The 27,791-nt window shown below is 38.8% G+C and overlaps 4 protein-coding genes across 4 annotated transcripts in view; 3 read left to right on the forward strand and 1 right to left on the reverse strand.

The window, feature by feature from the left end:
* The first annotated feature begins 6,528 nt into the window (after positions 1-6,528).
* On the forward strand, positions 6,529-9,949 carry LOC107188142 (OTU domain-containing protein 7B-like). The gene is made up of 8 exons (XM_015576394.1): positions 6,529-7,109; positions 7,512-7,743; positions 7,820-8,235; positions 8,311-8,682; positions 8,759-9,072; positions 9,146-9,304; positions 9,374-9,449; positions 9,513-9,949. Exons 2-8 carry the CDS (start codon positions 7,530-7,532, stop codon positions 9,612-9,614), a joined length of 1,653 nt encoding a protein of 550 aa, XP_015431880.1. The 5' UTR covers positions 6,529-7,109; positions 7,512-7,529; the 3' UTR covers positions 9,615-9,949.
* A 910-nt stretch (positions 9,950-10,859) lies between these two features.
* On the forward strand, positions 10,860-11,690 carry LOC107189061 (protein JTB). Its single transcript, XM_015577497.1, has 3 exons — positions 10,860-11,059; positions 11,190-11,423; positions 11,510-11,690. Exons 1-3 carry the CDS (start codon positions 11,004-11,006, stop codon positions 11,670-11,672), a joined length of 453 nt encoding a protein of 150 aa, XP_015432983.1. The 5' UTR covers positions 10,860-11,003; the 3' UTR covers positions 11,673-11,690.
* LOC107189039 (glutathione S-transferase C-terminal domain-containing protein homolog) lies at positions 11,654-13,575 on the forward strand. Its single transcript, XM_015577475.1, has one exon. The coding sequence runs from the start codon at positions 11,736-11,738 to the stop codon at positions 13,452-13,454; it is 1,719 nt and encodes a 572-aa protein (XP_015432961.1). The 5' UTR covers positions 11,654-11,735; the 3' UTR covers positions 13,455-13,575.
* Positions 13,576-15,791: 2,216 nt separating this feature from the next.
* Positions 15,792-27,791, reverse strand: part of LOC107189050 (ubiquitin-conjugating enzyme E2 R2) — a 44,510-nt gene continuing 32,510 nt past the window's right edge. Inside the window, exons 3-5 of the mRNA XM_015577486.1 lie at positions 18,499-18,596; positions 17,066-17,200; positions 15,792-16,562 (exon numbers count right to left, since the gene is read on the reverse strand). Of these exons, the coding sequence (XP_015432972.1) occupies positions 16,340-16,562; positions 17,066-17,200; positions 18,499-18,596 (456 nt within the window). The 3' untranslated portion in view covers positions 15,792-16,339. The remainder of the gene's footprint in view (positions 16,563-17,065; positions 17,201-18,498; positions 18,597-27,791) is intronic.

Genomic DNA, 27,791 nt, shown 5'->3' on the forward strand with positions numbered 1-27,791 from the left:
CATTTCTCTCCCCAACACACTCTATTAATTCACTCCCTCTTTGATTCCATTAATTCTCTCCTCCCCCTTCCCTACTTCCTTCCTTCTCAATTTTCTTTTCTTCCTTTTCTCTAATCTCTCCATCCATTCCTCCCCTTCCCTTCCCCTCTCTCCTATTCCTAAAAACGGTCCACATTTTTATCCAAATTGATTTTATAAAAAAAAAAGTCTATATTTTGATTGAAATCGATTTAAAAGAAAAAAAAAAGGAACGTTCTATATTTTTTTATTAAAATCGACGATCGAGCCGTTGTCGGAAAGTGTAAACCGTGTCCACCGTTCGACAGGGTCTTCTTTGTGTAACCGTGACCCATTACTTCCATGCTGGGGGCACGTGAACCATATGGTCCACGTGATCGGCGATGCACGCGTCCTCGATGACCGATCGAGCTATCGAATTCACGAAATTTAAACTTTCCACGCGCGATCGGATCGCCCGTCCGCCCAGCGCGCTTCGATGGCTTCATGGGAAACAACGTTTCTCGTCGTTGGCGTCGTGTCGCCGCTCGTATTCTCTTCTTTTTTTTTTTCTTTTTTTGCTTTCTCACCCCCGTTTCCCTCCAACCCCAACAATAGGCACAAAACTCACGGAATTCTCGGGCGATTCTCGATCGAACGAACGAGATTAGCATTCAAATTTTCGCGCAATTTAATACACACCGTTGTTCTAGCCCGTCGATGCATTCCAATTAGCCCAGAGGGTTCACCAACCCGTGACTATGAATATTTATGCCTGGCAGAGGAGGGGGAGTTCATAACAAAAACGAACCGACGCTAAAAGTGTTTTCACTTTCGAGGAAACTGAAACACGTATATACACTGGATTTTGTTAATATTTTTTGGTAAACATTCCTTCGTTTCGTTCGGGGAACCGATGTTAACTGAGTTATTTTGGATTTTATCAGTCCGTCGGGCTGATAAATTGGATTCGATTGGATTTGACAAGAATTGATTTTGTTACGAAACGTTTCATTTTAAATTCCGTGAATTTCGTGGATTTTTATTTGACTATTTACGAAAGAAAAGAATGTGGATAGTTCTTGTACTATTGCAGATTCTGTGATATTTCCTTTGTATCATTCTCCAGGGATATATCGAGAAGTGTTAAAATTGGTATTCATAGGTAGTGACGATCGTTTATTAGTCCTGCACGAAAAATGTAAACGAAAGGTTTTAGGAAAATATGACCGATGGTAATAAAATTGTGTGATTTTTTGCACGACCTTGCGCTATATTCTGTGTCACGCAAATTACTTTGCGAAGACAATGTAAATACATAAACTAACTTCAAATTTTCTAACAGATTTTCATTTAACAGATTAAAAGCTAAAGCTAAAAATTCCTATTTATGGCAAACTGTTAAACAGAATTCATTTATATAACCTATCAAGATTTACTAAGGATAGAAATATCAGATTTATTACAAATAATGCTTTATACAATGTACGATTAGTTAAAGAACTGGTCTCACAATATAAAAATTTTATCAGGCAGTCAAGACGTTAATCTAAAGATTATGTAACTCTGTCAGAGATCGCCGTTTCAGATATAATGCTTACCAAGATAAAACAATGCGTAAATGACTTAATCAATCATCAAAAAATGCATATCCAATTCCATGTTAATTGTTTCGATAAAATTGCCAAAGTTGAAATTGAGCGATTTCCGTAGTTTCCGTTTTTTCAGTTAAAACTACAGTCTCGTGTGCGCCAATCCAACATAAGATGGAATACAAACTCTCCAAGAAACTTCGTTTCACATTCCCCAATGTCACACGCTCCCTGTTTCTTTAACGGGGGCCGCGTGTTTCTTATTGCCGTTCAGTCTTATGTTGCCTTTTTTTTTTTTTTTCACTCGCATGAAATTTGTCGAGTTCGACCGTTACGGGAACGGCAATCGTGCGAGGCGATCCGTGCATTGTTCATTGTGCAACAAGCTGCACCTGCGCTTTACGATTGCTAAAAGCGGAAGAACTCCCCCGTCTACATGCTTCACCTGTGCTTTCCTGTACTCTCACGCATGCACACCGTGTGCAATAAACACCGTGAAAGCGTGTGAAGAGTGACAGTCATTGCGAAACACATATTAGCCTCGTTGGATCGCTTCGATTTGAATGTTTAAACGCGGAAACACGAGCTTCCTCGACCCAGCAGAACTTGATTCTCTCGTTCAACAAACTTTTCACTATTTTAATTAGTTACGTGAATAATTGTAAACATCTGTGCTTTCCAGACGCTCTTTTTATATTCAATTACACGGCAGTATTCAAATTCCACTTTCTAAAGAGAAAGTACAAGGTTATTCGCAGTATTAATAGACTTAAATATTGATATTTTTAATAACGTTATGAATATCGAACCTTAAATTTTCACAGGGTAAATTATGAAGAATACATCATTATTGACAGTTGATAACACTGCACTCTCAACTGATCATAATAGAGATTTCTTCTTTACCTTATGTATGTATGTTTCCTACAGACAAGATCACAGATGAGATATAAGAATAGACCTAACATGCAATATAATTTTCTGTCCCATGCTTCGAGGGCGTCAGAAGTCCTCTTACTATTTTAGTGTTAATACCCGACGTTACCGATAAAGCATGAGTCGAATAGACGTATTGTACCGTAACGTATCGTATTGTATTTCAAACTTTTATATCATTATAATTTATATGTATATATGTATATTCCAATAAACATACGTCAGGTAATATAAGCTTCATTTCATCGAATTGTCTTAAATATAACTGCATAAATATTGTACAATCCTATACTAATTATAGTTGTCTGGTTCAACAGGTTACTACAGAAACTAACTATTGTCTACGTCTTTGAAACTTGGGCTGTAGTAGTATCTGCAGAAACTGCCATAGTTGCTGGGTTACTATATAATTTGCTCACGGAAGCACGCACAAGTGTCGGTCATATTTCGACAGTTGCACGAGCAGCATTCGACCGAGCTCGAGAATTGTACGAGCAACAACGATAAAGCATGACGTTTCAAAACTCTGGTGCATGTTCGGGGGTTCTACGACCCCGCTTCCTCACCACACGGGGTCCTGGAGTCTCCACCGGGGGTCCTATGACCCCACGTGCTTAACACACGGAGTTTTTGGCGCCACCTGTGGGGGCTCTGTGACCCCACGGTCTGACCACACGGGTCCTGGCGCCTCCACCGGGGGTTCCATGACCCCACAATGTGATCACACGGGGTCTTTAGCGTCTCCTGCGGGGGTTCTACGACCCCACGTTCTCACCACACGGAGTTTCTTCTGTACACGTCTATCGTATGCCACCGGTAATAAAAATTTCGGCGACAAACTTATGAAACCTTTATGAAGCATTGAAAACGGTACGGAAGATTTGCAAATTACAGGGGAGGGAAATATTTGCGGCATATAAGTTATAATATTTTATAAGCTTGAATAATATCTAAGCCTACTTTTTCTGAATTTATATAAATATCATTACAAGTACATTGTAAAATCATATAGACAAGTAGGATTTAAGTAAAATAAGTATCTTAGGGCACTTCTATTGAATCTATACAAATATTATTATAAATATATTGTTAAATCATGTATGCAAGTAGTACTTAAGGCAATTGTTGTTTAATTTTTAGAAATACTATTGTAAATTGTATATTTTCGAACGCTTTTCTCAATAAAAAACAATCAAATCATAAATATGCGTTATTTATTAATCCTGGCTTTATCTCCACTCCTATTCCTAATATCAATTAACCAAAAAAGTAATAAGAAATAAGAAATAATAACAAAATAATTAATTCTGAAACTTCTAAGTTTTGGAAGAAGTTCTGGAATTAGTTCCAATTTTCGCCACCGACTGGTGGACGTGACTCCTTGCACTTTATTATTCAGCTTCACGTATTCATATAATTAACAAAGATTTTCTACCTTACATTTAGTCTTAAAATAATCTAAGTTTCATGTACGATAGAACATTTACCAAAAATATTCGATCTTACATTTATTTTTCTAACTAGAGAAATTACTTTTAAGTTCGCAGCCATTAGCTTGGTATTACCTTCGGTTTACAATACTTTACCGAAGATAATACCAATTGCCCGAGTCTCACCACGAGGAGGTTGCTGCGAGTGGAGACCCAAGGAAGATAGATGGAAACACAAGTTCCATCTATCCACCTTCCACAATAATCTTACAAACAACTTAGATATCTAAATACGCTTATACTATAAATATTGAAATCCCTCGGAGGATGGCTTCTTTCTTGAGTTTATTGAATTCAAATAAATCAAAATAAAGCACAATTAATTAGAATAAATCAAAACAAAACATAGTTAATTAAAACAAATCATAATTAAACTCGAGTAATTAAAATAAATTAAAATAAAACACAAGGAATTAAAATGGATTACATTAAACGCAATTAATTATAATAAATTATATTAAACTCAATTAATTAAAATAAATTAAAATAAAACACAATTAATTAAAATGAATCAAAATAAAACACATATAATTAAAAAAAATCAAAATAAAACATATAATTAAAATAAATTAGAATAAAACACAAGTACCAAATTATAATACATTAAAATATAACAATTACAATAAATTAAAAAAACCCAATTAATTAAAATAATTTAAAAAAAAGAAACCTCTGAGTCGAGTTCGGATAATAGAGAGGACCCCTTGAACACCCCTTGACCAGTGTCCACCAGTGGTCAGCAATCGTGGAATAACCTCAACGAGGTCCGCGGACGCGAGTGAACTGAGGATTTTTCATTGCGCGCTCGTATTTATAGGCGCGCAGCGACCGCGAGCTTGCGCGCACTGGTGCGCGGACAGGTGCGCGAACATTTAGTGCACTGGAAACTCGAGCGCGCCAAAAATTATTTCTCGATTAATTTATTATTTCTAATAAAGTAATTGTTATAACAATTACATCTCTGAGGAATATTGTTAAACATTCTGTCAGCTGTCTTATAATGCAAATTGTTATTGTTTATAACAAATATAAATCCAAATATACAGAAACTTTCCAGATATGGACCGTGTAATAAACTTTTACATGTAATAACTTTTACTTTATTGCAAATTATTAAACAATGACTATGTCTTAATGTTTATGGCAATTGTTAACTAAATATTATTTAATGAAAATGTGCCTTGGTAGCGTTTTAAGCAAGGAATTCATCAAAATTTGTAGATCAGTAGGAATTCTTTGATTGATGTTTGATTGATATTGTCCTTGATAATGATTGTTACAGTTTTAGCAACAGTATTTTTGGTTTACTTGATTCACGTGAAATTATATCACAATAAATTAAATATTTTCGATACTGTAATACTTATAACAATCACATCTTCAGGGTATGTTGTTAAACATTCCATCAGCTATTTTTCCAGGCAAATTATTATTCATTATAACAAATAAAATTTAGGGTATACAGAAATTTGTAGGTATGGATCGTTTCATAGACTAAAAGTACACATCGACGTGCGTTACGAAAAGTAGCACGTTTCATTTGTCTTACGAATGATGATGTTGTGCGTTTTCGCTCCGAAAACTTACAAGAAATTTACTAGAAAAATAAATATATTAATAATAAAAGTATCGTCAAAATGATTTATTCCCGTAAAAAGTCAATAATAATCAATTATGTCATGAATTCTTAATTTCATTCTTAACCCTAAACCTATCGAATCCCACAGGGAGATAGAAATTTGCATGGCAAAACCAATCATTTGACCAGTTGTGGTAGGTTTAGTGTTAATTGCACTATAAAATCTACAACAAAATCTATTTTCTTATAGTAATAGTATAATAAATATTAAATAATTTATACTTTCCACCGCCGCCATGACAGTGAGATCGCGCTGCCACCTTTAGTCACTTGAGTTCCCGAATATACGCATGCCCATACAAAATTTAATGGGCTTTGACAGCGCAAACCTTCTACATTCTACCGGACTTGCGTTCAACTTGACATCAACGTTGTAGCAAAAGTTTCTGGCAACTTGCTTAAATATGTTGACATCAAGTGTTGCCTACAAAACTGTAGTCAAATGCGGAAACAGATAGCTACGGTTTTGTAGACAACACTTGTGCTTTATTGCTGGCAACTTGCTCGAAACTTGCACACAACTGCTTACCAGGGAGCTTTCATTTCGACTTGGTATTCTTACTTGATTTAGGATACATTTTTCGGGTGTGTTGTTCATTCAAAAATCACATTATCTATTGTTCTGTAAGACCCTATATATATGAGTATTCATTTTTCGAATATTTGAATTATTTTTCTCTCTAAATCCCGAATGATGTTCGTTTTCTATATACCTGTCAACCCTAAGAATGGATATATGTAGTATATAGACGACAGGCCAAATATTATAGATTTCATCTGCTGATCTAACGTGGAGAAGTCGATACTTGAAGAACCACAAACAACTCGAGCATATTGATGACTTTGGATCACTCTGTGTACACACGAAGCGCCTTAGTGTGGGTGGATAGGTGTGTGCGCATGCAACGCATACTTTCAAGGTCAAACGCATTTCTAGCCAGTATTAGCAGCGCAATATGTATTACGAGAGGGACGGGTGCGCGAATGGTTTACTTGAATTTCAAAATTGATCGCACTACCGTGGTCGGACGTTCGGACGAACCGACGAACCTGTCTACTGGTGGGTAGTGGACACGGTACTGCGTAAATACGAGAACGGTGTACTTGTACCCTCTCGTCAGTCTGACATGTGACCGGTTTAAAGTTTCACGGTGACTTCCGTGTGCAACAATAATAATTCGCTTCAATTCGCTTCTTGCCCTCCTACTCGGCTGCAGTTCGGAGGCTGCCATACTTTAGGTTATGTTGTGTTTATACCACTGCCCGTACGAACAGATCCTTAGTTGTATTCGACACGTCGTGGACAGCCTTCCCCAGCAAGGCTTCGGTACGGGCGCCGTGCTGCGAAATATGAGAAACAATACGAGCAGTTTGCGCGTCGTAAAACAATTAGAACACCATTTAACGAAAACCTGCTACTGTATTCCGTTGCGCTAATTCGATATACGGGCCAAGGTTTGCGTTTTTTTAAGTAATCGCAGCCAACACAGATGCATAGATTTATACACGTATCTACATATATATCGTGTACACGCAATCGTACTTCTGTCTAGATTTAGTCACTCCCGATATTTCGTAATTCCGAGAATCGAAATGCTATGTTGCCTACAAATTGATTATCCGTACCCGTTAATGTTGACAATTAAGTACATTTGATAGCATGCAATTAATTGATACTTTTTTCTTTTTCATTTAAGCATTTATACCATGAAGCCTTGTTCTATTTTTGTGAACTAATATATACCTATGTAAGATTGCTTGAACATTAAGTATCTGTTGCTTTGGATTAAAGGCTAGATGACAATTAGCCAGTGGTTATAATATTCTTAGTATTAGAGGTAGTGTATTGTTTTGCAGGTGTATTAAAGCAAGGTGATGAACGTTGGACTATCCCCATACGATGGGTTGGAGAAAGAGTCAACTTCCAATAATACTTTGGAGAATGCAAGTGGTGCTACGAAAAAACTGGCAAGAGGTATATCTAGAGCAACTGAAAATGCAGCCATAGTTTCTTATGCTCGTTCACAGATAGGATCATTAGATACTCCTGAATTTACATTTTCTCTTCCTGATTTAACTCTATACCCAGGTATTTTATATCCTAATGTACAAAGTGTAAATATTCCTTGTGATATTTTGCTAATTTAATAAACATTTGCACTTAGATTCATTTCGTCAATTTTTGGAAAAAGATCTGATTGAGGGTGGATGTTTAACTTCTTTGGAAGCTGCTGGTCGTTTAAACTGGTGGTGCAGTGGTAAAAATGGCAACAACAGAGTGCTTTGGCCTCTGGCAACATCTGGAGATGGCAATTGCCTTTTACATGCAGCTTCTCTTGGCATGTGGGGCTTTCACGATAGGCTTCTTACTCTAAGGGAAGCACTGCATAGTACTTTGGCCAAAGGAGAATACAGACACGCTTTGTTTAGAAGATGGAAGTGGCGGCAAATGGGTTTAAATGCAGTTGCAGGATTGTCATATACAGAAGCAGAATGGTTAACGGAATGGCAAACCATTGTAGATATGGCTTCCCCTATTTTCAGGAATCAGACGGCCACTTCTTATCAAAGTCTCGAAGAAGTATGTAGTGTTTTTTGTTTACTTACAAAACATACTAACTTCTTGATTATACTAACACTTTTGTAATTCTTGTAGGTACATGTATTAGCATTGGCTCATGCTTTAAAGAGACCTATTATAGTTATAGCAGAGACTATGTTAAAGGATGCTGAAGGTGTAGCTTTAGCGCCAATACCGTTTGGCGGTGTATACCTCCCATTAGAAGTACCTCCATCTCGCTGTCACAGAACTCCGTTGCTTTTAGCGTATCATTCTGCTCACTTCTCTCCGCTCGTCATCGTTGACGGAGCGAGTGATTTTGGAGACGGTGGTAGTGAAGGCGTTAGCATACCTTTAGTTGACCCCGATACGGGTCAATTATTACCAGTTTTATTTGCAGTAGATCCCGGACCTGATTGGGATTGGCAAGAAGGGTCTCGGGAGTTATTGGTGTGTCAACAAGATACGGTAGTTAATTTTACAATTGGAAATGTACATAACTGCTCTATGCATTTAAATGTATTTACATAATGTTTACGTCTAGATGGAAATCTTACTACGAGAGTATCTAGACTGTGAATACCAAAATTTTATATCGGAAGAAATTGAAAGATTAACCGACACGGATGGTTCATTATCTAAAACGGCAAAACAGTTGTTGGGCGTTGCGAAACAATTTGGATCGATTGGTAAATCGGTTAGTAAGAAACTATGGCCTATGACGAAAAGACCAAAGAGTCCGCCTCCTACAGCGGGAGGACTTCCCATGGAAGGTTTGCTATGTATAAGGATCAGAAGCAGGCGTCATCAGTATGTGGATCAGATGCTTCAAAATTATCTTCAATGTGCTCACGCAAGGTTTTACATTACATCTTTTTTAAATCGTATTTAAGTTACATTTATTTTTTACAATAATTGTAATGTCTTGTAGGTACCTGCAGGATCATAAAGTCGATGAGACTGGTAACGAAATGAATTACGGTGCTGGCAAATCCAAATTTTACACTGCCAGTGACCGAGGAAGTCATGATAGTGTTAGCAAACTATTACCAACTAATCCAAATAAAGATCGTACGCTTTATCTTTCTAGGTATGCGTAAGTACATAATAGAATTCTATTAGTTACTGTTAACAGAGGTTCTGTAAGTGTTCTTTGTAGGTCTACATTTTACAATGACCAAGCGTCATCTGATAAACCAGGGCCGGAACGATGGAATGACAGCGACAGTTTAGGGGTATGTGTTAAACGAACGGCCCATTGTGAGTTACAACGTTGAGTAATTTGAGGTCTATTTCAGGCTATTATTAAAGAATGTCGCAGCGAAGAGTGTCAATTCTTTGGTTCAGTGGAAAATGAATACTATTGTTCTCAGTGTTGGGCAAATCGACGTTACCGCTGAGGAATTGGACTCTGCGGCAGATGACAATAATAATTCTTTGATATTGTTCGTATTAAATCAACTGTATTCAAATTTAGACTTAACACTAGCCATTTTAAGAGGGAAGTTTAAGAAAAATAATCGCCCTTTTCGATGTTCTTCCTCTTGCTGTATCGGTTAATTTTGTTCGATCTTTAAATTTCTATTCATTGGTATTGATCTCTTTCAAAAGCATATCAGATGTACAGGGTTCAACTCTCTCTTCGACTAATATACACATACATACTATGTAAATGTCTTTCGTGCATAGCTTATACATCAGACCAATTCCAAAAGAGAAACTATTTTCGGGTAACGATGAATCAGTATTTTCACACAGGACAAATAATTCACGACTTTTTTGCACGTGCCTTCTGTCGCGCAGAATTAATACAAGTAAAAAACAAAATGAAGTAACCACTTATACATAATCACGACCATAATACTCGATCTTCGATGCCGCGACGGGGAGCCAGTTTTCCTTCGCGACTATCTCTACCGCTTTTACTATAATGCTTTTTGCAAATTAATCGCGTTTCGCACTCCCACTTGTTTGTAAAGTGGGATTACTTAAAAGAGCGCGATTCTGAGGTGTTAAAGTGATATTCAAGTCGTTTAGTATGTTTAATCTCGTTGCCTGATGGCAATTACTGTTCATGTAATACTGTGTGAAAAATAAAACATATTTTTATATCTTGTTTGGTTTCTGATTGCTTCCTTGATCTGCTTGTGCTTATGACATAGAGAAATGTATAAACCTCGAAAAGTACTCTTCTTGTTTAACGCGGGTAAGTGAATATCCTTGAGTTCAAAAACACAGCATTAGCTACGAATATACATATGTATATTTGTATGTACTTTTGTTTATACGTACTATATCCTGCATTTTACGCTAGGTTTTAATACAGCATTAGCAACGAATATATGTATATTTGTATGTACTTTTGTTTATACGTACTATATCCTGCATTTTACGCTAGGTTTTATTTTAAAAGGCACTCGTACATACTTTGCAACACATTTCTACAGATTACTCCACAAAAGTTTACATTTGCATAAACATCCGCAGTCTTAATAGTGATAATTGAAGTTTCCTTGCCTCCTGCGCATGGGGAATTATGTAGGTGGTGACTGGTGTTTGTGCCACCTTGTGACAAGAATGTATAACAAAATCGTTGCTTATAAAGCACGTGTTATCTTTATGTATTTATTTAGTGTAGGATTTATGTAGTGAAAATAGTGTTTACTCGGAAAGTGACTTGAAGACTGAACTTGTTTCCATTCCGTCTGTTCGGATAGGTTTCACTAATTTCTCATATGGGTCACGTAACTTGACAGGAAAGTGGAGCTCACGAAATAGCGTGCATCGAAATGATCGAGCTGTGTACAAAGAAACGAATGTTAATTGGCATTACACTTTTAGGAGGGTTAGACTTTTTTATACTTCTACTAACAATCATTTTCTGCAATATTACACAAAATGATTAAAAACGTAAACTACCAAAGTCTGTAAGACTGCGAAATGTGTATATAGCAGAGTTATACTTTCCATTATAGGTTAACTGTTTTAGTATTAATTGTGGAGAGTCATTGGACAGATAACCCCAACAAACTGTATTTGGAAAATTATGAAAATAATACAACATGCGTGTCCGGTGATGATTATGAAGTAATTTCAGAATGTCATCCTTGTTCTGCTTTTGAAGTAGCAAGCAAAAGCATTGATGTATGTGTCCATGCAAGATACAAGGAAGTACTAAAATGTAGAAGTGGTGAAACAATAACAAGAAGGTAATTAATTCTATTCTATTATTCAGACTACTATTATAAAAATATGTACTGGTGAATTTGTTATTCTAATGATACGTGGACTTTAGTTGTGACAGGGTAGCTTGGTTAGAAGAAAGGGCATTTTGGAAGTTTGAAGCGTTCATGTTTATTCTGGCCTTAAGTTCCTGCATCAGTGTTTGTTGGAGAGAAAATGTCCTGAGGCAAAGGATTATAGGAAAAGTAGTAAGACAATTAAGGGCTAGTGTGTAAACAGCCTTAACCAGAATCCATCTTTTATGGACAATTGGAAGGTTTTATAGGCAACTGATCAAAATGGACAAAGTCTATTTGGAAGTATACTCTTTGGCAGAAATATGCATAGCACCCATAGAAACCATAGTGGCTTTATTCACTGTAAAGTATTGCGACTCTAAGATTAATATTAAACTCGTCCTTAGTAAACAGAAGCCTCTCGAACGAGCATACAGAATAGATATTTCCACTTTTGTATACGAAGTTATGGATGCAAATAAAATCCCTTACTCTGCGAGTTCGTGCGAGCTGCCGATCATTGTTGTGAATAAGGCAAGCTGTATCGCTGGCCTCTGCGCGATCCTGCGACAAATAATCAAAGATGTCACGGCCGAACATCCAAAGCATCATTGCCGAAAGTTACTGGGATTCAAAGACTCGTATCTAACGGCTTGCTCCGAAGCAAGTGTATGGACAAAATTCTGCGAGGTAGATCTGATTCAGACGATGAAATTTTTGTACGCAGATAACACGATACGCAACGAACTGCCTTCCAACATGGCCAGGTTTGAATGCCATATGTCGCAACCTGTCAGATTGCACAATTTGTACAAGTACACCATGTCTAAAAAGTTCCTCGATGAAAACGCAATCTCGCGAGACGAAATGCATTTGTCGGAACATACGTACGCCGAGGGTTCGTACGTTACCCTGGCTGATATAATTATATTTGTCTGCATGCATAACCTACTAACCGTATTCTCGAGCGAGTCGACGCTGCAGTTACTTCCGTTAACCGCTAAATGGTACAAGAAAATGATCGAGGATCAAACCATCGTCGACTGTTTGGAATGTCTGCCGGTGTTAAAACGCGAAAATTCGAACGGGCTCGTTTATACTCTTCCTCAAGTAGCGAATCAAAGTTTGTACAAGAGTGATCCCAAAAGATACAAACCAAGAAGCCGTATTTTCACGAAGCAAGACGATGTAGAGCAATCGTTGGGATTGTTTAAGAGATTAAATATAGAAACGCGGCTCGAGCAGGAGCCTTTTGCCGCGGAATTGTTGTTAGACTGGTCCACGGTACCGTTCCACGCCACTCCGGAAGGTGGTTCCCTGCCATCAGCGAGACTAAAGAGAAAACAAGAACAATTGGAGAACATGTGCAAGCCTGTAATGAAACTAGCGAGAGCTGGAGATGTAATAGTAGACTTCTGTTCCGGTAGCGGTCATTTGGGCATTCTACTAGCATACATGTTACCGTATTGCACCATTACATTGCTAGAGAACAAAGAAGAATCGTTGAACAGAGCCAAAGAGCGGGTGAAAAAGATGAGCTTGACGAACATAAACTTTTATCAGTGCAACTTAGACTATTTTAAGGGAGATTTTGATATTGGTTTATCGCTGCACGCGTGCGGCGTCGCGACTGATCTAGTTATACAACAGTGCATCAGGAGGCGGGCAAATTTCGTCTGTTGCCCGTGCTGTTACGGTTCGTTGCACGATTGCCATCACCTCACGTACCCAAGGAGCAACGTTTTCAAGAAGGGCATGAGCCGGGAAAATTACATGGTCCTCAGTCACGCCGCCGATCAGACACACGACGAGAAAAATGTGAAAACAAAGCAGGGATACGAGTGCATGGCGATCGTGGACACCGATAGAAAGATCCTGGCCGAGCAATTCGGGTACAGGGTGTATCTCTCGAAATTCATACCCATGACATGTACCCCGAAAAATCACATACTAGTGGGAATCCCTAGAAAAGAAATCACGAACGCAGAGTGTGTAAGTTAATTATGTTGCATTTCCACGAATTTATGTGTGTTTCTCTAATGATCTTGTACAATGGAAAAAGAATTGGGTACTATTCTTGTTATATCGAACCGAATGACTCTTGCGAATAAAATTTACTTACCCGAGAATAGGCGTACGGCGTTCATTTTCTTAGTACGATCGTACGGTGACCTTTTTTTCCTTACAATCTATTAACAAAGCGTTGTGATATTATTCCGCTATTTTTTTTATTAATAATTGTACGAAGAGATTTTCTTTTATTGGTATGTACAAAAAAAGGAGGAAAGAATTATAAAGTATACAAATTATTAGTGTTACGTCGGTGTCTTACACAGTTTCGTCTATTATTAAGTAGCTAAGGGACAACGTGAAACGAAAGAGGTTTTCGTAAATATATGTCAGGAACTAGGGGGGGGGGGGGGGGGGGAGGGATAGTTTTACTTATTCCGCTATTAACCACTACAAAGCGCTGAGTATATGCATCTTTCAGACAATTATCGAAATTTAAATAACCTTCTGGCTTTTATTTCGTTATTCTTCGTTTTCTTTTTTTTTTCTTTTTAAATCGTTTCTCTTTTTAACACTTTCAACATTTAATTTTGGTCTTCCAATAAAACGGGCTAATGACGAACGAAGACAAGACAATACCATTTACATCATTTCGTGTCGCGTTAAAGATTCGGGTCTCGTGTACTATTTACAATTTTTTTTCAGTCGTACGAGCACAGATACACCACCCACAGAGTAGGGTTAGCCGTTTATGTATCCGGGATATTATTATTCCTTTCACTTAAGTAAATTAGCTTACGTTTAAATTCAACTTCTTCCTACAAAGCTTTCTGTTCCCGTGTGTGAAAGATAATACTTAAACATCAAGAGATCTTAATAAATGTCGTATAAGCTAAACTAACTTTGTGGGATGTAGCGCGCAATGCACGTAAATACGGAGAGACACCGCGGACGCGACCGAGGCGCTCCTTGTCGAAAGATTTAGCAATGTTTATATTAATGACAAAAAAAACCAAATTGGAAACTTAAGATATATTTATATGTATGTATATCGTCCATAGCAAAAAATTATGTTCTACGTGTCCTAGGTGAATCGTGAACAAACAAGCTGTCAATGACCTGCGAGAGCGAGTGAGACGTTTCGTTGGGTGTAGCTTCTGAACTTTCGGACCGAGAAATCCGCGAAACATCTTGTCGCGTATACAGTAGTATATCTGAGCGGTAAATCGTACGAAAAATCGAGTATACAATACGGGGTGTCTCGAGTCCACGAATTTACGCTCGAACCACAGGGGCAATCACTGACAGTTTGTTTCTTTCCTCTATCTCGCTTACACATCGAATTTCCAACCGAGCCGTGTTGTTTGGTTTCGTAGCATAAATAATCCACACGAAACGGAGTTTGAATTTCGCGCTTTTATTCGAATGCAAATATCTATATCAACGTCATCCGAGTCTCGAAAAGAAAGAGAAAACACGCCCGCGGGATCAATTGATGTACCCACACCGATAACTCTGTACATACATATGATACACCGGATTACTTTTGAGCCAGGCCCCCCCCGATCACACATTGTGTACTTCATTATCACATGGTTTTGAAACGCTTTTTCTCCGTGTTTCATTTATCGAACAGACGCGCCGTACCCCCCCCCCCCCGAGAGTGAGGTAAATCAATTAGTCCTTCTTTCCTTCGGCACACTTTTTTTTTCCTTGTTTCTCGTTTTCGCCTAGTTAAAAAGATATAGACGTGCCGACCACAACACAACAACAACAACAACAGGCACAACAGCGGTGCTCCTCTAACCGATTATCATCGTACACCGTGTATGTAATATTGGGGTTAAGTCAAAGGAGCTCTTGTGTGTAAATACGACAAAATCTCGACGGTTCTCCCGATAATTCTTACAATTTCGAGATTTCTTGTTCGAGGATCTCGCGACAGATCTCGAGTTCCGTTTTGCGTTCACGGTTCGCGAGTTAATTCGGCCGGAACTTACGTCGACGACTCGAGCCGACTATACAGGGTGTCCCAAAATAGCTTCGACTCCCGGAAATGAGAAGTTCCTGGGATGATTTGAAACGACTTTTTCCTTAAAAAAAAATGTTATCCGAGGCTTCGTTAACGAGATATTAAGAGTGGCAAGCTTGGCTACGCGCTGCGATTGGCAGTCAATGCTACCGCGGGAGCTCGGCCGGCAGATTCGCGCTCTGATTGGTCAGGGTTTTCCGTTAATATCTCGTTAATAAACCCTCGGATAACATTTTCGCTAAGCAAAAAGTTGTTACAAATCATCCCAGGAACCCCTCATTTCCGAGAGGCGAAGCTATTTCGGGACAACCTAACCTGTGTATCTCTTTCGACCGGGGGGGAGGGGGAAGAGAAAGAAAGAAAGGAAAACACGCGCGTCGGACCGGCGCGAACTCACGGTGTTCATCCTACCCTAAAACAAAAAAAAACAAAAAAAAACACCTCGTGACGTGAATGGTGGTAGTGAAACGGCGCGATAATTGACGACATCCTTGAAATACAATACATACGTGTTATATACTCGCCGCGGGTCCCGCTACAATGAGAACGAGGAGAGAACAGATAGATAAGGTGGTTCGATTACGCGTGTACTTGAATTTATAGGGTGGCACGTCTGAATAGAGAGAAAGAGAAAGAGAAAGAGAAAGAGAAAGAGAGAGAGTGAGTGTGTCCGGTTTAGAAGCCCGTTAATTTATTAATCTATACAGAACTGATAATAATTAGCGATTTCTTTTTTTGTCCTTTTCCTGTTGTTTTTAATATTCGAGTTTTATTTTATCCGTGTATTTCTGTGTATCCGTGTGTGTGGAGTGTGTATGTTGTGTCGGCCCCTTTAGGGAATGGATCACGACTCCCCGTTGCCACTGTCGTCCCCGTCCTCGTACTCGTTGCCGCTCAACTGATCGTCCTCGTCGTCGTCCAGCTCGTACTCGTCGTCGTAGAAGTCTGTCATGTCCAGTTGATGCTCGGCCGGCCTCGCGTTCGTCTTTATGCAGTAATCCTCGAGCGTCACCGGCACGACGATGCCCTCCTTCTCGGCCTCCATCATGGCCGCCTGTGCTTGTTTTCTGCGGAACGAGCAAAACACCACACGGTTTTCGTCGACGGACAGGCAGAAACGTGTACATATATCGTATATATACATACATACATACATACGTGGCGGAAATGTGCGCGCGAGCGCTCGGTTAACTTTGTCCGACCTTCGGGCTGGCGTTTCTAATTTTTTTTTCTCTCTTTTCATTAACCGTGATTTTTTTTTTTTTTTTGTTTCAACTAGTCGGGATGCGCGTGTTGGAATCCGTTCGAATTTATAACCTTTGTAAATTTCTACGGCTTCATTTATACGACACCAATATGTCATTTTCGCGTAAATGTTCTCTGTTAACTACTCCGTCTCCGCGTGTGTTGGATAATACAATCTCTCTGGGCGTCACGCGCGTCCACGGAAAAATCGGGCAAAAACAATCTATAGTGTTCGAACGACGATTGGATCTCGGCCCGATCGTCGAGTGGGCAAATGACGGGGAAATAGGGGGCAGACGAGGGGATAGATCGATATTTACCGTACCTTATGATATTTTCATACTCTTTGTCCCGACCCTTGGAGTCGCGCCAGCGCCTATACATCACAGAGGCGTCCACGTTCGCTGGGCTGTACGTATTCGGCTCGTTCAGTAGCGAGATCACCGACAGGAGGATCGTCCTATTGCGGAAAAACATAACGCGTTTAGCATTTTTTTTTTGCCCGCGGTTTCGATGCCTCGTACGGTGGTCGGTTAAATATTTGCGGCTAACTGCCGAGAATAGTTTATATTGTGTACACAATCGGCCAAAAATTTGGGATCAACGGTTTACTGACCGGTAGCCTATTAATAGACTTTTAAATTTCAGTGCTTATACATAAAGAACCTATTAATTTACCCTTAGATTTGGGTTGGAGAAGAAATTGTTACATTAGTCTATTAGAGTTGCTGCCATTTTTCATGAATATAATTTTGCTACTGTGATCGAACTTTTTAATAACAGTTCCTAGGAAACAAAAAAGTTGGATTTACTAAACCTGTACTGTTTTAGTATTTACTAAAACAGTAGCCAATAGGTAATGTGTTATGAGAAATCGGATTCTGTTTAAGAAAACGTGAATGTCTTAGAGTGACCGAGGAAGTTTCATTTGTCAAAAAATTAATAAGCAACATATTTTATATTTTGTACCATTCTGTATAGAAATGGGTACTTTTTCAAAAATCGGTATTGGTTTTAATGACGACCTGAAATATTCTAGACATTAGAATCTAATATTGTAGCATTGGGCCCCCTTTTAATAAACAGAAGAATCCATGTGTTCCTAAATAACAGGAAAACAGAATGTTTTTCCAGGTATTAACGAAAGGTTATTAGGCCACACGTTGTCTTAAATTTGAACTATGATTTTTATAAGAATATTTTGAATATAAGAAAATGCTAAAATGTCTCAGAATATATTCTTGTTAACATCTGGTATATTAACAAATAGGTCAGGACAAAATTTACCAGAGCATTTGATTCTGGTAGAAATCAGCAAGTGATTTCAAACTTTTGGCCGATTATGTATATGTACAAGGTGAACACAAAAAGTATTGACGCACTCGAGTCTTTTATCGTAAATATGTCGATGGGAGCAAGACAACTCGATTCATATAATCCAAGAAGTTATAAAATTATTCCAGAGATGTGACTGTGTGCACATACTATTATTTGAACAGCCCAATAATATGAACTGTCTGGTTCCCGAGGAGTTCAGATACGTGGAGTTCTACTGTACTTGATAAATGTTACTTATCTTTTTATGTGAACTGAATATATTTTTATATGTAATTTCAATCTGATACCATCGAACAGTAACACCGGTACTCGTATCGATTTGAACTCTGATTCGATAGCAATTGAATTAGTGGCGTACACCAGACGTCCAATGTATTTAGAATTGAAGCTTCGCATACGTTTCCATGTTGGTACACTCACCTGACGTTCTGTGTTGGATTCCACCTCTCGCATGGCAGTTCACCGCTCTGTGGATCGTCTACTGGCGGATGCAGGATCGATATGCATAGATCTCCGTTCTGCATGGATCCAAACATAACAGAATTAGACGGTTATACCGTAAACAGAACGTAATTATATTCACTATTTATCGATCCACTGACAAGGGAGCTTCGGTATCTCGAAAATTCTGATTATTTTTAAACTTCACATGTTTTCAGGGGACCTCGATAGAAGCATTGTGCAATTTTTCGTTTTTACTGATATTCGGTTCATTAGGGAGAAACCAACCCTTAAATATTAATTTGTGCTTTTCTATTTTCCAATTATGATTTATACCACACAATGCGCCTTTCAATACTGAACAACTTTCGTCGGAACATTTCTTTCGTATATTCAATTCCTCAGGATATATTCCACCATTTCCACTTAAGCACTCACTGATTCTACTCCCACGAGCAAACTCGGCTTCCACTAGGAGAAAAACTGACGTACGTTGAGGGCCTTCTAGAACTTGATAAATTTATTTCAAGTACTGAAATAAGTGTTAAAATGTATGGTAATGTCGCATAAATTTCAGAAACTTCCGAATTCAAATGGTAGAAAGCCTTTTCCCTACGCCACTTTTTTCCTCTAGAAGAAGTCGAGTTTGCTCGTCAGTGTACATTTCCCCGGAACAACAATCTCACTCGACATTATCCGCAACTAGAATCAGATGGAAAACATGTTTACGAAAGCGTTACAGCGAAAGACCGTTTAAACGTGAAATACGTTTTTCCTCGATATGTGCTCCGTAGATGTGCACGTTCCGACACAGGTCGGACGTGTTCCATCGAACCAAACACACCAAGTTTTCAAGGGCAACGATCGAGTGTTCGCTGCGTACGCAGAGAGACCCTCGAGTTCCAGGCGAGGGGTAGGGGGAGGGGGGGTTCAGTTCCGCGTTGGTCGTCCCTGAGAGCGCGTCGCCCAATGGAGGAGGAGTGGAAACGTCTGGGCCCCGAAGGACGAAACCACGGTTGCGTCTCTCTCGCGGGGACCTGAAAATCCTTGTATCCCGGACCCCTCTGCGCGCGCACGCCATATTCGGTGTTCCAAGCCACGAGAACGCTTTTCAGCGACGCTTCTTCGTGTTCCTCTTCGATGTCCTTCGTGGGGGTCGAATGAACTCGAGAGTGGTTTGCAACTAGGGAATGCAATCCCGGGATCCCGGCTCTATTTTTTTGGAATTCGAGTAATTCTGAGAGTTGATATAAATGATCCTGGGAATTTCGAGATTTTGAAAAATGGGAATTACTTTATAAGCAAGTCGAAAATATAAAAATAAACAGAATACAGAAACGTAGTAGGAGGCCCTTCGCCACCTCATTTCTTCCCCTAGCGGAAGCCGAGATTATTTGTGGTCTTCGTCGAGGACTTCCAGGAGCATCTATCGCGGCAGGTGGATCGTGTATTACAGTAAATCCTCGGTGAGTGTTCGACGGCTCCTCGGCACTGAACATTAAATATCCCATAAACTAATGGCCATATGCTGAAACAAAACCTACCTTTATCACTGTGCTAAACCTCATTAAAAATTCAGCGTTACACTCATCGAGGATTTACTATATTCGCGGTGGTGTCCTTCGAGGAGCTTCTCTAGGGCGTCCCCTTGCACGGACACGGTTTCGTTTCCCTTTTGCACGAATCCCGTGACATCGCAGGCTGTTCGAAGCTCTCGCTTACGACGCTCGACGCTAATCTTCGTGACGTAAAGGAATGTTTACCTGGGACGTTAAGCAAGATCAACCTGGGAAAGCTTGTTTGCCCGAGCGAAGGAACATAATTCACGAAGCCCCCGTGGCTAAATGGAAATTCCAGTAGATTCTGGAGAACGAATTGGGGCTGAACTTTACTTCCGATGGACTAGATGTCGAGGGTGGGCTGTTGCTCTTAAGCCGATAATTTTCTTAGAGCTATCCGACTGGCTACAGGATCGCTGAGTACGATGTTCTCTCCTGATAATCGCGGCCTGTTGACCTTTTAATAGCATCGTCATCCGTAGCGTGTCAAACGGATGAGCGATCGAGAAGAGAAAAGGACGGGACAAGTTGTCAGTCGATGTAAGGATGTCAGAACTGTGTCCATTGTTTTTTAGAATCTCGACGTCAGACAAGAGTAATATTGTACAGAATCCTATACCGAGCGTCGTATGTAAAAATGGATCTTAGCCTCGTTGGAAACTAGGCCAGTCAAAGTGTAGATCGATTATAATATAATAAATATACTTCGGTAGCTGCGTGGATTTTAAAAAAAGATAAGATTCCAAAGGAGATCTGCTGAGAGTTTGGTGTTCGGAGAGAAAATCCTATGCAATTCTTATTACCTATGCATGATCGTATTTCGTGGGGAGAGAATAACCTTAGACCCTTAGAAATTACATAAGAGGAAAAAAACTTTCGTCAGATGCAATGTGTTTTCTACTTTATTCTGAACTCAATAAGGTATTTCAGAGAACAAAGAAATTCCTACCTTTGCTGTTGTCTTAAAAAATTACTTTAACACTAGAACTACCGATGATAATCGCACGTCTAATTTGATCGATCGATAATCATGGCAAGCTGTTGGAAATTTACAATCTTATAAATTAACTAATTTCTTCACTTTCATGTCGTAATAAAAGTTCCAAAGATCTTAGAAAATGTATTGGTATAACATTTTAATCATCGTTATAGGAGTACACTGACAAGTCATTTTGACTTGTTTGGTAGTTCTAGTGTTAAAAAATGTCATTTTGCATAAAAATCCGCAGTCTAATTACATGTAATCGTAAGAGTAAGTCGAACAAAGCGAGGACACTGTCGGCCATCGAGAGGCAGTAGCGCCAGTATCTCGTCCGTCAACCGTTACCAGTGACCACTTCCGCGTCCAGTCAGCCGAAACGTCTGCTAATCTACTTGGTAATCTCGATTAGCATTTACACGACAGACTTCTAGCGCCGTACAAGTTTTCGGGTGGAACGCTCGTCCCGGTTCATTGAAGCGTTTAAACCCGATCGATCGGCGTTAGAAACGACTCCGTATAAAAGCGAACACAGCCCACGTTTGGCTCGATGTTGCTATCGAAGACTTCGCTATCAAGACGACTTGGATGAGGTGAAGTTCGTCCCACGTCCCTTCCACTCTGAGGATATTATTCTATTTTCTAGACAAAATTATTAACGGTCGAATAAACAGTACGAAGATCACGGCGTTAAAAAATTTAATACTCCTGGCCGACCAGATAAAGCTCCTCCACTTTTTAGACCTTCACCCATAACACATCCAGATTTAACAATAGCGATTCGATAAATAGAATTTGTACGTAAGCAAACAATTATAGCAACCAAGTTGATTTTTTTACTACGGATACAACCGTAAATTCTATCTGAAAGTAGAACGCACCAAATTGTAAGCTAGTTATTTGTATGTCCTCTTCATATACAGGGTGTCTCAGCTAATTCTATCACCTCGAATAATGACTTGTACACTTGACGAAAATTTTGAGACGTGGAATTTAAATGGCATCAAGGGGCACATATATAAGGTGCGTGCTTTTTTTTGTGGCTGGAGGCATTTTAGAGATTTCGGGGTCACCTTGTTTTTTTTTAACGGAATGACCTATTTTTGTACCATAGATCGATAGAGAGTTAAATTCTGAGTAAAAATGTGTTGACCTTCATACGTCTTAAACCTAATAGTTAACGAGATATTTAGAAAATAATCACTGTATTGGAATTGCTATATTGAAGTTGAGGGGCATCAGTTAGAGTACCTATAGCTTCCAGATAGTAAATACGTAATACAAATTATTTTGTAAATATCTCGTTAACTATTAGGTTTAGGACGTATCAATAGATTTTTACTCAGAATTTGATACTATATCGATCTAGGGTACAAAAAATAAGTAATTCCCTTAAAAAAAACAAGGTGACCCCGAAATCTCTAAAATGCCTCCAGCTACAAAAAAAGCACGCACCTTATATATGTGCCTCTTGATGCCATTTAAGTTTCACGTCTCAAAATTTTCACAAAGTGTACTCTTAAGTCATTATTCGAGATGATAAAGTTAGTTAAGACACCCTGCAAGTAATGTTTTGTAATTCAATGGGCTGTCGTCCTGTGGAAATAAATTATTATAAATTTTCAGTAATTGAAATAAATTTACCAAGCGATACGAAGCCCTTCTACTACGCCACATTTTCCCCTAGCGGAAGTCCCGAGTTTTCACGTCGGTGTACATGGTTATCTTACGAATAATTCATCGCGAGCTGTGAAAACATAAGGAAAATTCGTGTCCAAACGGTGAATATCACGTGGAGGAAAAGTGCCCGTTGCTAGGCAAACTTTCACCATCGTCCATTTTCCGGAACGATGTTGTTTTCTTGAACGAACCGCGCCGCATGAGAACGTTTGGTAACACTTTCGCGGCCGGAAGTTCCGAAGAGCACTTTGAACTTTGAACGCGTGAGAGCTGTAGTAGTCTACATCTGGATTCTATAGCCTATCTGTCTATGGAAGCAGAAAAATTTGTTTGAAAATATTGAATGTGTTTATCAGCTATCAGTTTATCAGAATTCGTTATGTAAAAATAAAAGTTACAAATAAATGTTAAAAAATGCTGAAAAATAGGTTGGTTTAACATCGATATTTTCCTCTTGAAAGTAACAAGATACAAACTATGTATTAATCTTATAATTTTGAAATAACGATTTGTCTGGGCCTTAAAGGGTTTAGGTGGCAGTAATTGGGAAATCTATCCCAATCGAAAGTAAATCGTGGAGCAGAATGCTATTGAAACTTCTAATCAGTACAACGGAAAATGTTGATTATATTATGTTCATTAACTATTACACTCGATTTTATGCGATACAATTTGTTGTGCTGTTGGTTTGCACTGTTTTATGCAGAGTGTCTCCGTAACCTTTCAACTGGACGAAAGAAAAATCATCTGATTTAGTGGACAGGTACTATTTACTGTGTAATTTTCTTTTTAAATTCTATAAGAAAATACCGATGTTACGTACGAGTAAAGATTATCAATCTTCTGAGAAAATTACGCTATTTAGACAGGCAGATTATATACTATCTATCTACGCAATGAATTAGACTTTGCCCTATCAGATAATCATTCCTTTAGATCGTTGGAATATTCTATGTAACACAAAACTGCAGAAGATTCTTAACCCTTAAGTAGGCACATGGGGTCACATCCACTTCAATTTATTTTTTTGGTGTGTGTTTCTTATAAAAGTAATAAACGTTTGTTATCAAACTGATTCATTTTTATGTTTTAATACCTGCTAGTTTACTTACGTTGTCAAAAGAAATTTGAAGTCACCGCAGACCCATTCGCTCATTTATGTGATTTTACAAGTGCATCTAGTTAAGGGATGAAACAAATATTTTATGCAATTCCAAAAGCGACAGGGTATTTGTATTATAGATTGTAGAGGATAAAACTGTAAACAATATAGCGTAAGACGGGCTTATTCCTATTATTTTTGCGAGTTTTATATCTCATTAAACCTCGAATGTCTCACTTTGTCCTAGGTTTCCCTGCTACAGAGGCGGGTAAATTCATTATCTAGATAAAGAGTTTCGAATAAAAGATACAAAAACAATACTTCGTCGTTTTTAATTAATTAAATGTGTAAATACCAATTTTTATAAGAATATTTCTAGAATGAGTAGACATTTGGCAAAGAATTATTTAATCTCATTAACTGTTTAACCCTTACGATTTTTTGGACGACCTTGCACACTGGATTTACGTTACTATTGATGATTTTCCAGAAGCAAAATCCATTACATGGTCATCGTAAATATACACTTACCCTACAGTTATATATAAAAATTAGCAAAATAGTATTTCACTTCGATTTAAACTGGTAATACTCAAAGTTACTAAATTCAATTTAATATCGTCACGATGGGTTTGACTCGTCATTATAAGTCAAGGGGTTAACGATCAAGATGACGGTTTTAGGTACACCTTTCCACTATTATTCGAATAAAATTCTGCCCAACCCTGCTTTACAGCGTCATGAACATCTGGCTTGAAGACAATACTGTTCACTTCACGATCGATCGAATATTCACGTGTAAAAATAAAAGAAAAACGGAAGTGATCGATAATTAAAATTCGCGACTGGCGAAACGAATCGAATGGAGAAAAACTAGGTCGTTCGATTTTTCCCGCGGACGTTGTAACAGGAACACCCCTCCACTGTCGACTGTTTCTACGAATGCCTCGCCCTACGGCACGGTTGACCCATTTCTTATCGAGACGCGACGCAACCGGAGCTGCTCTCGAGGGAGCAATCATTTCAAGTTTCTGGGAGACCTTGCGCGGCCCTTGAAACCGGGTAGATCACGATAAATATTAGAACATGACGCTGAACAGAAAAATTCTCGCGGGGTGGGGGGGTTGGAAAACATCTGGCTCAAAAGAATCGTGTTTCTGTTCGAACCGGTTTCTATCCCACCACCACTGCAGGTTACCGATCCGTGGAACGATGCTCCCTATTCGTGACGAAATCCCTCTCAACCCATTTCGTAAGAACCACGGCGGAGAAAACGGACAGAGAAATCGTGAAATTCTGTTAAGTGCTTAGAGTATAGTGGACAAGATATAAAAAACTTATAAAATTGGCCCTTAAGAATCGACCTGTATTATTATTAGGTATTGTTATTTATTTACTTTTTAAAAAAAATGTATCTCCCCTTCACCCCCATATTTTAGAAATTCTGCAGGTTTTCGGAGGACCTCGATAAAAGATATTTCCAGGATATCAAAGTTGCCTTGTCAGAGGAATTTTACGAATTCGCTGCATCTTGTTCGCCAACCAACAAGCGTTGCCAGATCAAGATCGACCGGGCCCATCGATACCTGGCGGAACGATGCAACTTTCCCGTCTTTCTGTCGACGTCGAGACAGATGCACTAGGGTGTACATATGTATACAGTGGGCGTCAAAAGTATTCGTACACCCCTTAAAACGGAACAATCTTTTCAAAATTGGTCCAAATGACTTGAGTTCTTTTGTGAAGTTAGAGACATTAGTTTACTAAATGACGTGTGAAAAAAATTTTAAATATTTGTTATTGGTCCGAATCGGGAAGAAATTAGTAAAGGTCATTTTAAAAATTTTTTTTACAAATCGTGCCTCCCTTGTTACTTTTGACTCTCACTGTACATTGCAGTGGGTACCGTTGGCGTGCAGCCAGCTCCGAAGAGAATGTGTTCTTCTGGTTCTCAGCCCGTTGGAAATTCCGAATTTTCGGGGCCAAGAAATTAGGAACTATAACACGAGGCCATCGATATCGAACCATCATCGGAGTAGATCTTAAACGCTTCACGAATTTTAACGTCGACCAACGAAACAGGTAACCATTCGATTGCCTAAATTGGTCGAAGCTCGTCCAGCAGCAATGTAGCAGCGAAGTGGAGTTTTGTTGAAAAGGAAAAATCGGGGTCAAGCGGCGTCGCGACCCAATTTTCCGCGGAAAAACCGAACGGATTTTTCGTCGTCGGAAGAAATTCAGAGCGCGCGACCGAGTTTCTGGCTGAGCTTCCGCCCGGGGAACATGGAAACCCCGAGTTGAAAGGAAAACGGTGTCGATGGATCGGGACGGACGCCTGCTGGGAGTGCTGGGCGGTTCGTTTTTCAGTGTGTGCCACGCAACAGGTCGCGGGATTTCTTGCTGAGATTATCGCTCGAATCCACGATCAAGTTTTCGTTTGTTTAGCCCCCGTCAAAGTGGGGTAGAATTTTCTTTGAATAATACGTAGTGAAAAGTATCTGAGATTTAGGGGGTATTCCCTCTCGGAGGCGCTATTTTTAGAACTAAGAATTAATAGACCAAGGAACTTGTAGACTTTCGTAGATGTTTTTGTCAAATTTCAAGAAAGCAGAGTGAAATTTTTGTACGATTATTTTTTATATCAACAAAGTTAAATATTGCATGTTTTTTGCAGCGTATCGCTCTGAATGGTCACGATTCACGTTATTGTATTCATCGGAAGAAAAATAAAATATGTATAATGTGTAATTATATTCAGTAATTATATAGGAATATATATTTACAAATATGTATTCCTCAAATATGGCGTCTACATTAGAATACCCCCTTAATACGTTGACTGTCTTACAGTGAAAAAGGTCATACTAGTCAGACACGTTTTACTTCGTTTGTATGTCCTAAATCTTCGAAAATATATGCGTTTAGTTAATAGAAATTGTTGGTCCTGTTTTAAGTTATACTGCGATATTAATTTTACGCAACCAATTTTGTAACTATATTTAAATAATCCAGTTTGCAGTGTATATTTCACCAATAATAAGGTGACGTGCAAGTCCAAGTATTGAACAGTTAATAAGATTAAATAATTGTTTAGCAAATGTCTACACTCAAGTACAGTGTGATTGCAAATACGAATAACTTACTGTGGTACTTTTAATAATTCAGGCCGAGAAGAAGACTGCGCTGCGAATGAACGATGCACGGAATTTTTAAAATTAGAGACGCAAGTAGAAAAGAAGAAGAGATAGAGATAGACAGAGAGGTCCGTTCGAACGAGACGAGAACCTTGTCGAGAGCTGGTCAGCCTCGAAAATAGATCGCCTCTCTCGATCGGAACTATCGCGAGAAGTGTAAACTAGATCGTGTGGTTCCCCGAGACTCTCGTGAATCCAGTCGGAACGAGCAAGATTTTAATTAGACTAAAACGCATCGCGTGAATACAGTGGCGGTCATTAGCCGCGTCGATCTTCTCCGGTTGATGTGCGTTCGATAATAAAAAGATAACAGGAACGTCTAATTAGATCTATTGCCCACCACTGTTTAATTAACTTAAATGCACTGGAAAGGCAAATAAATATTCTGTTACTCAACCACAAGCTTCAAACCTTACGTTTAATAGTGCTGACTTTATTTTTGCAAATAATATTATATTATTCTTTACTCAGCTATAACAGATTTAACCTTCAAAAACTATTATAGTAGCTCTTCTCTGAGATCTCCCACAATGCTCTTTTATCTCTTTTAAATTTTCTTTTCAATGAACCTGCATTGTTAGAAAAAACCCTACGCCTATTAGTATATTGTGAACAGCTTAAAATGTTTTAAAACCTTAAGGCATTATTACTACGAAACAGAAGTAGATTGGATACGACGTAGAATATTTTTCCATTTGTTCCATTTAAGCTTTCGAACCACCCCTTAACCCTTAACTGTAAGACCTTACAATAAGTAA

This window comes from Dufourea novaeangliae, unplaced genomic scaffold (assembly GCF_001272555.1).
Source record: "Dufourea novaeangliae isolate 0120121106 unplaced genomic scaffold, ASM127255v1 scaffold16, whole genome shotgun sequence".
NCBI classification, from domain to species: domain Eukaryota; kingdom Metazoa; phylum Arthropoda; class Insecta; order Hymenoptera; family Halictidae; genus Dufourea; species Dufourea novaeangliae.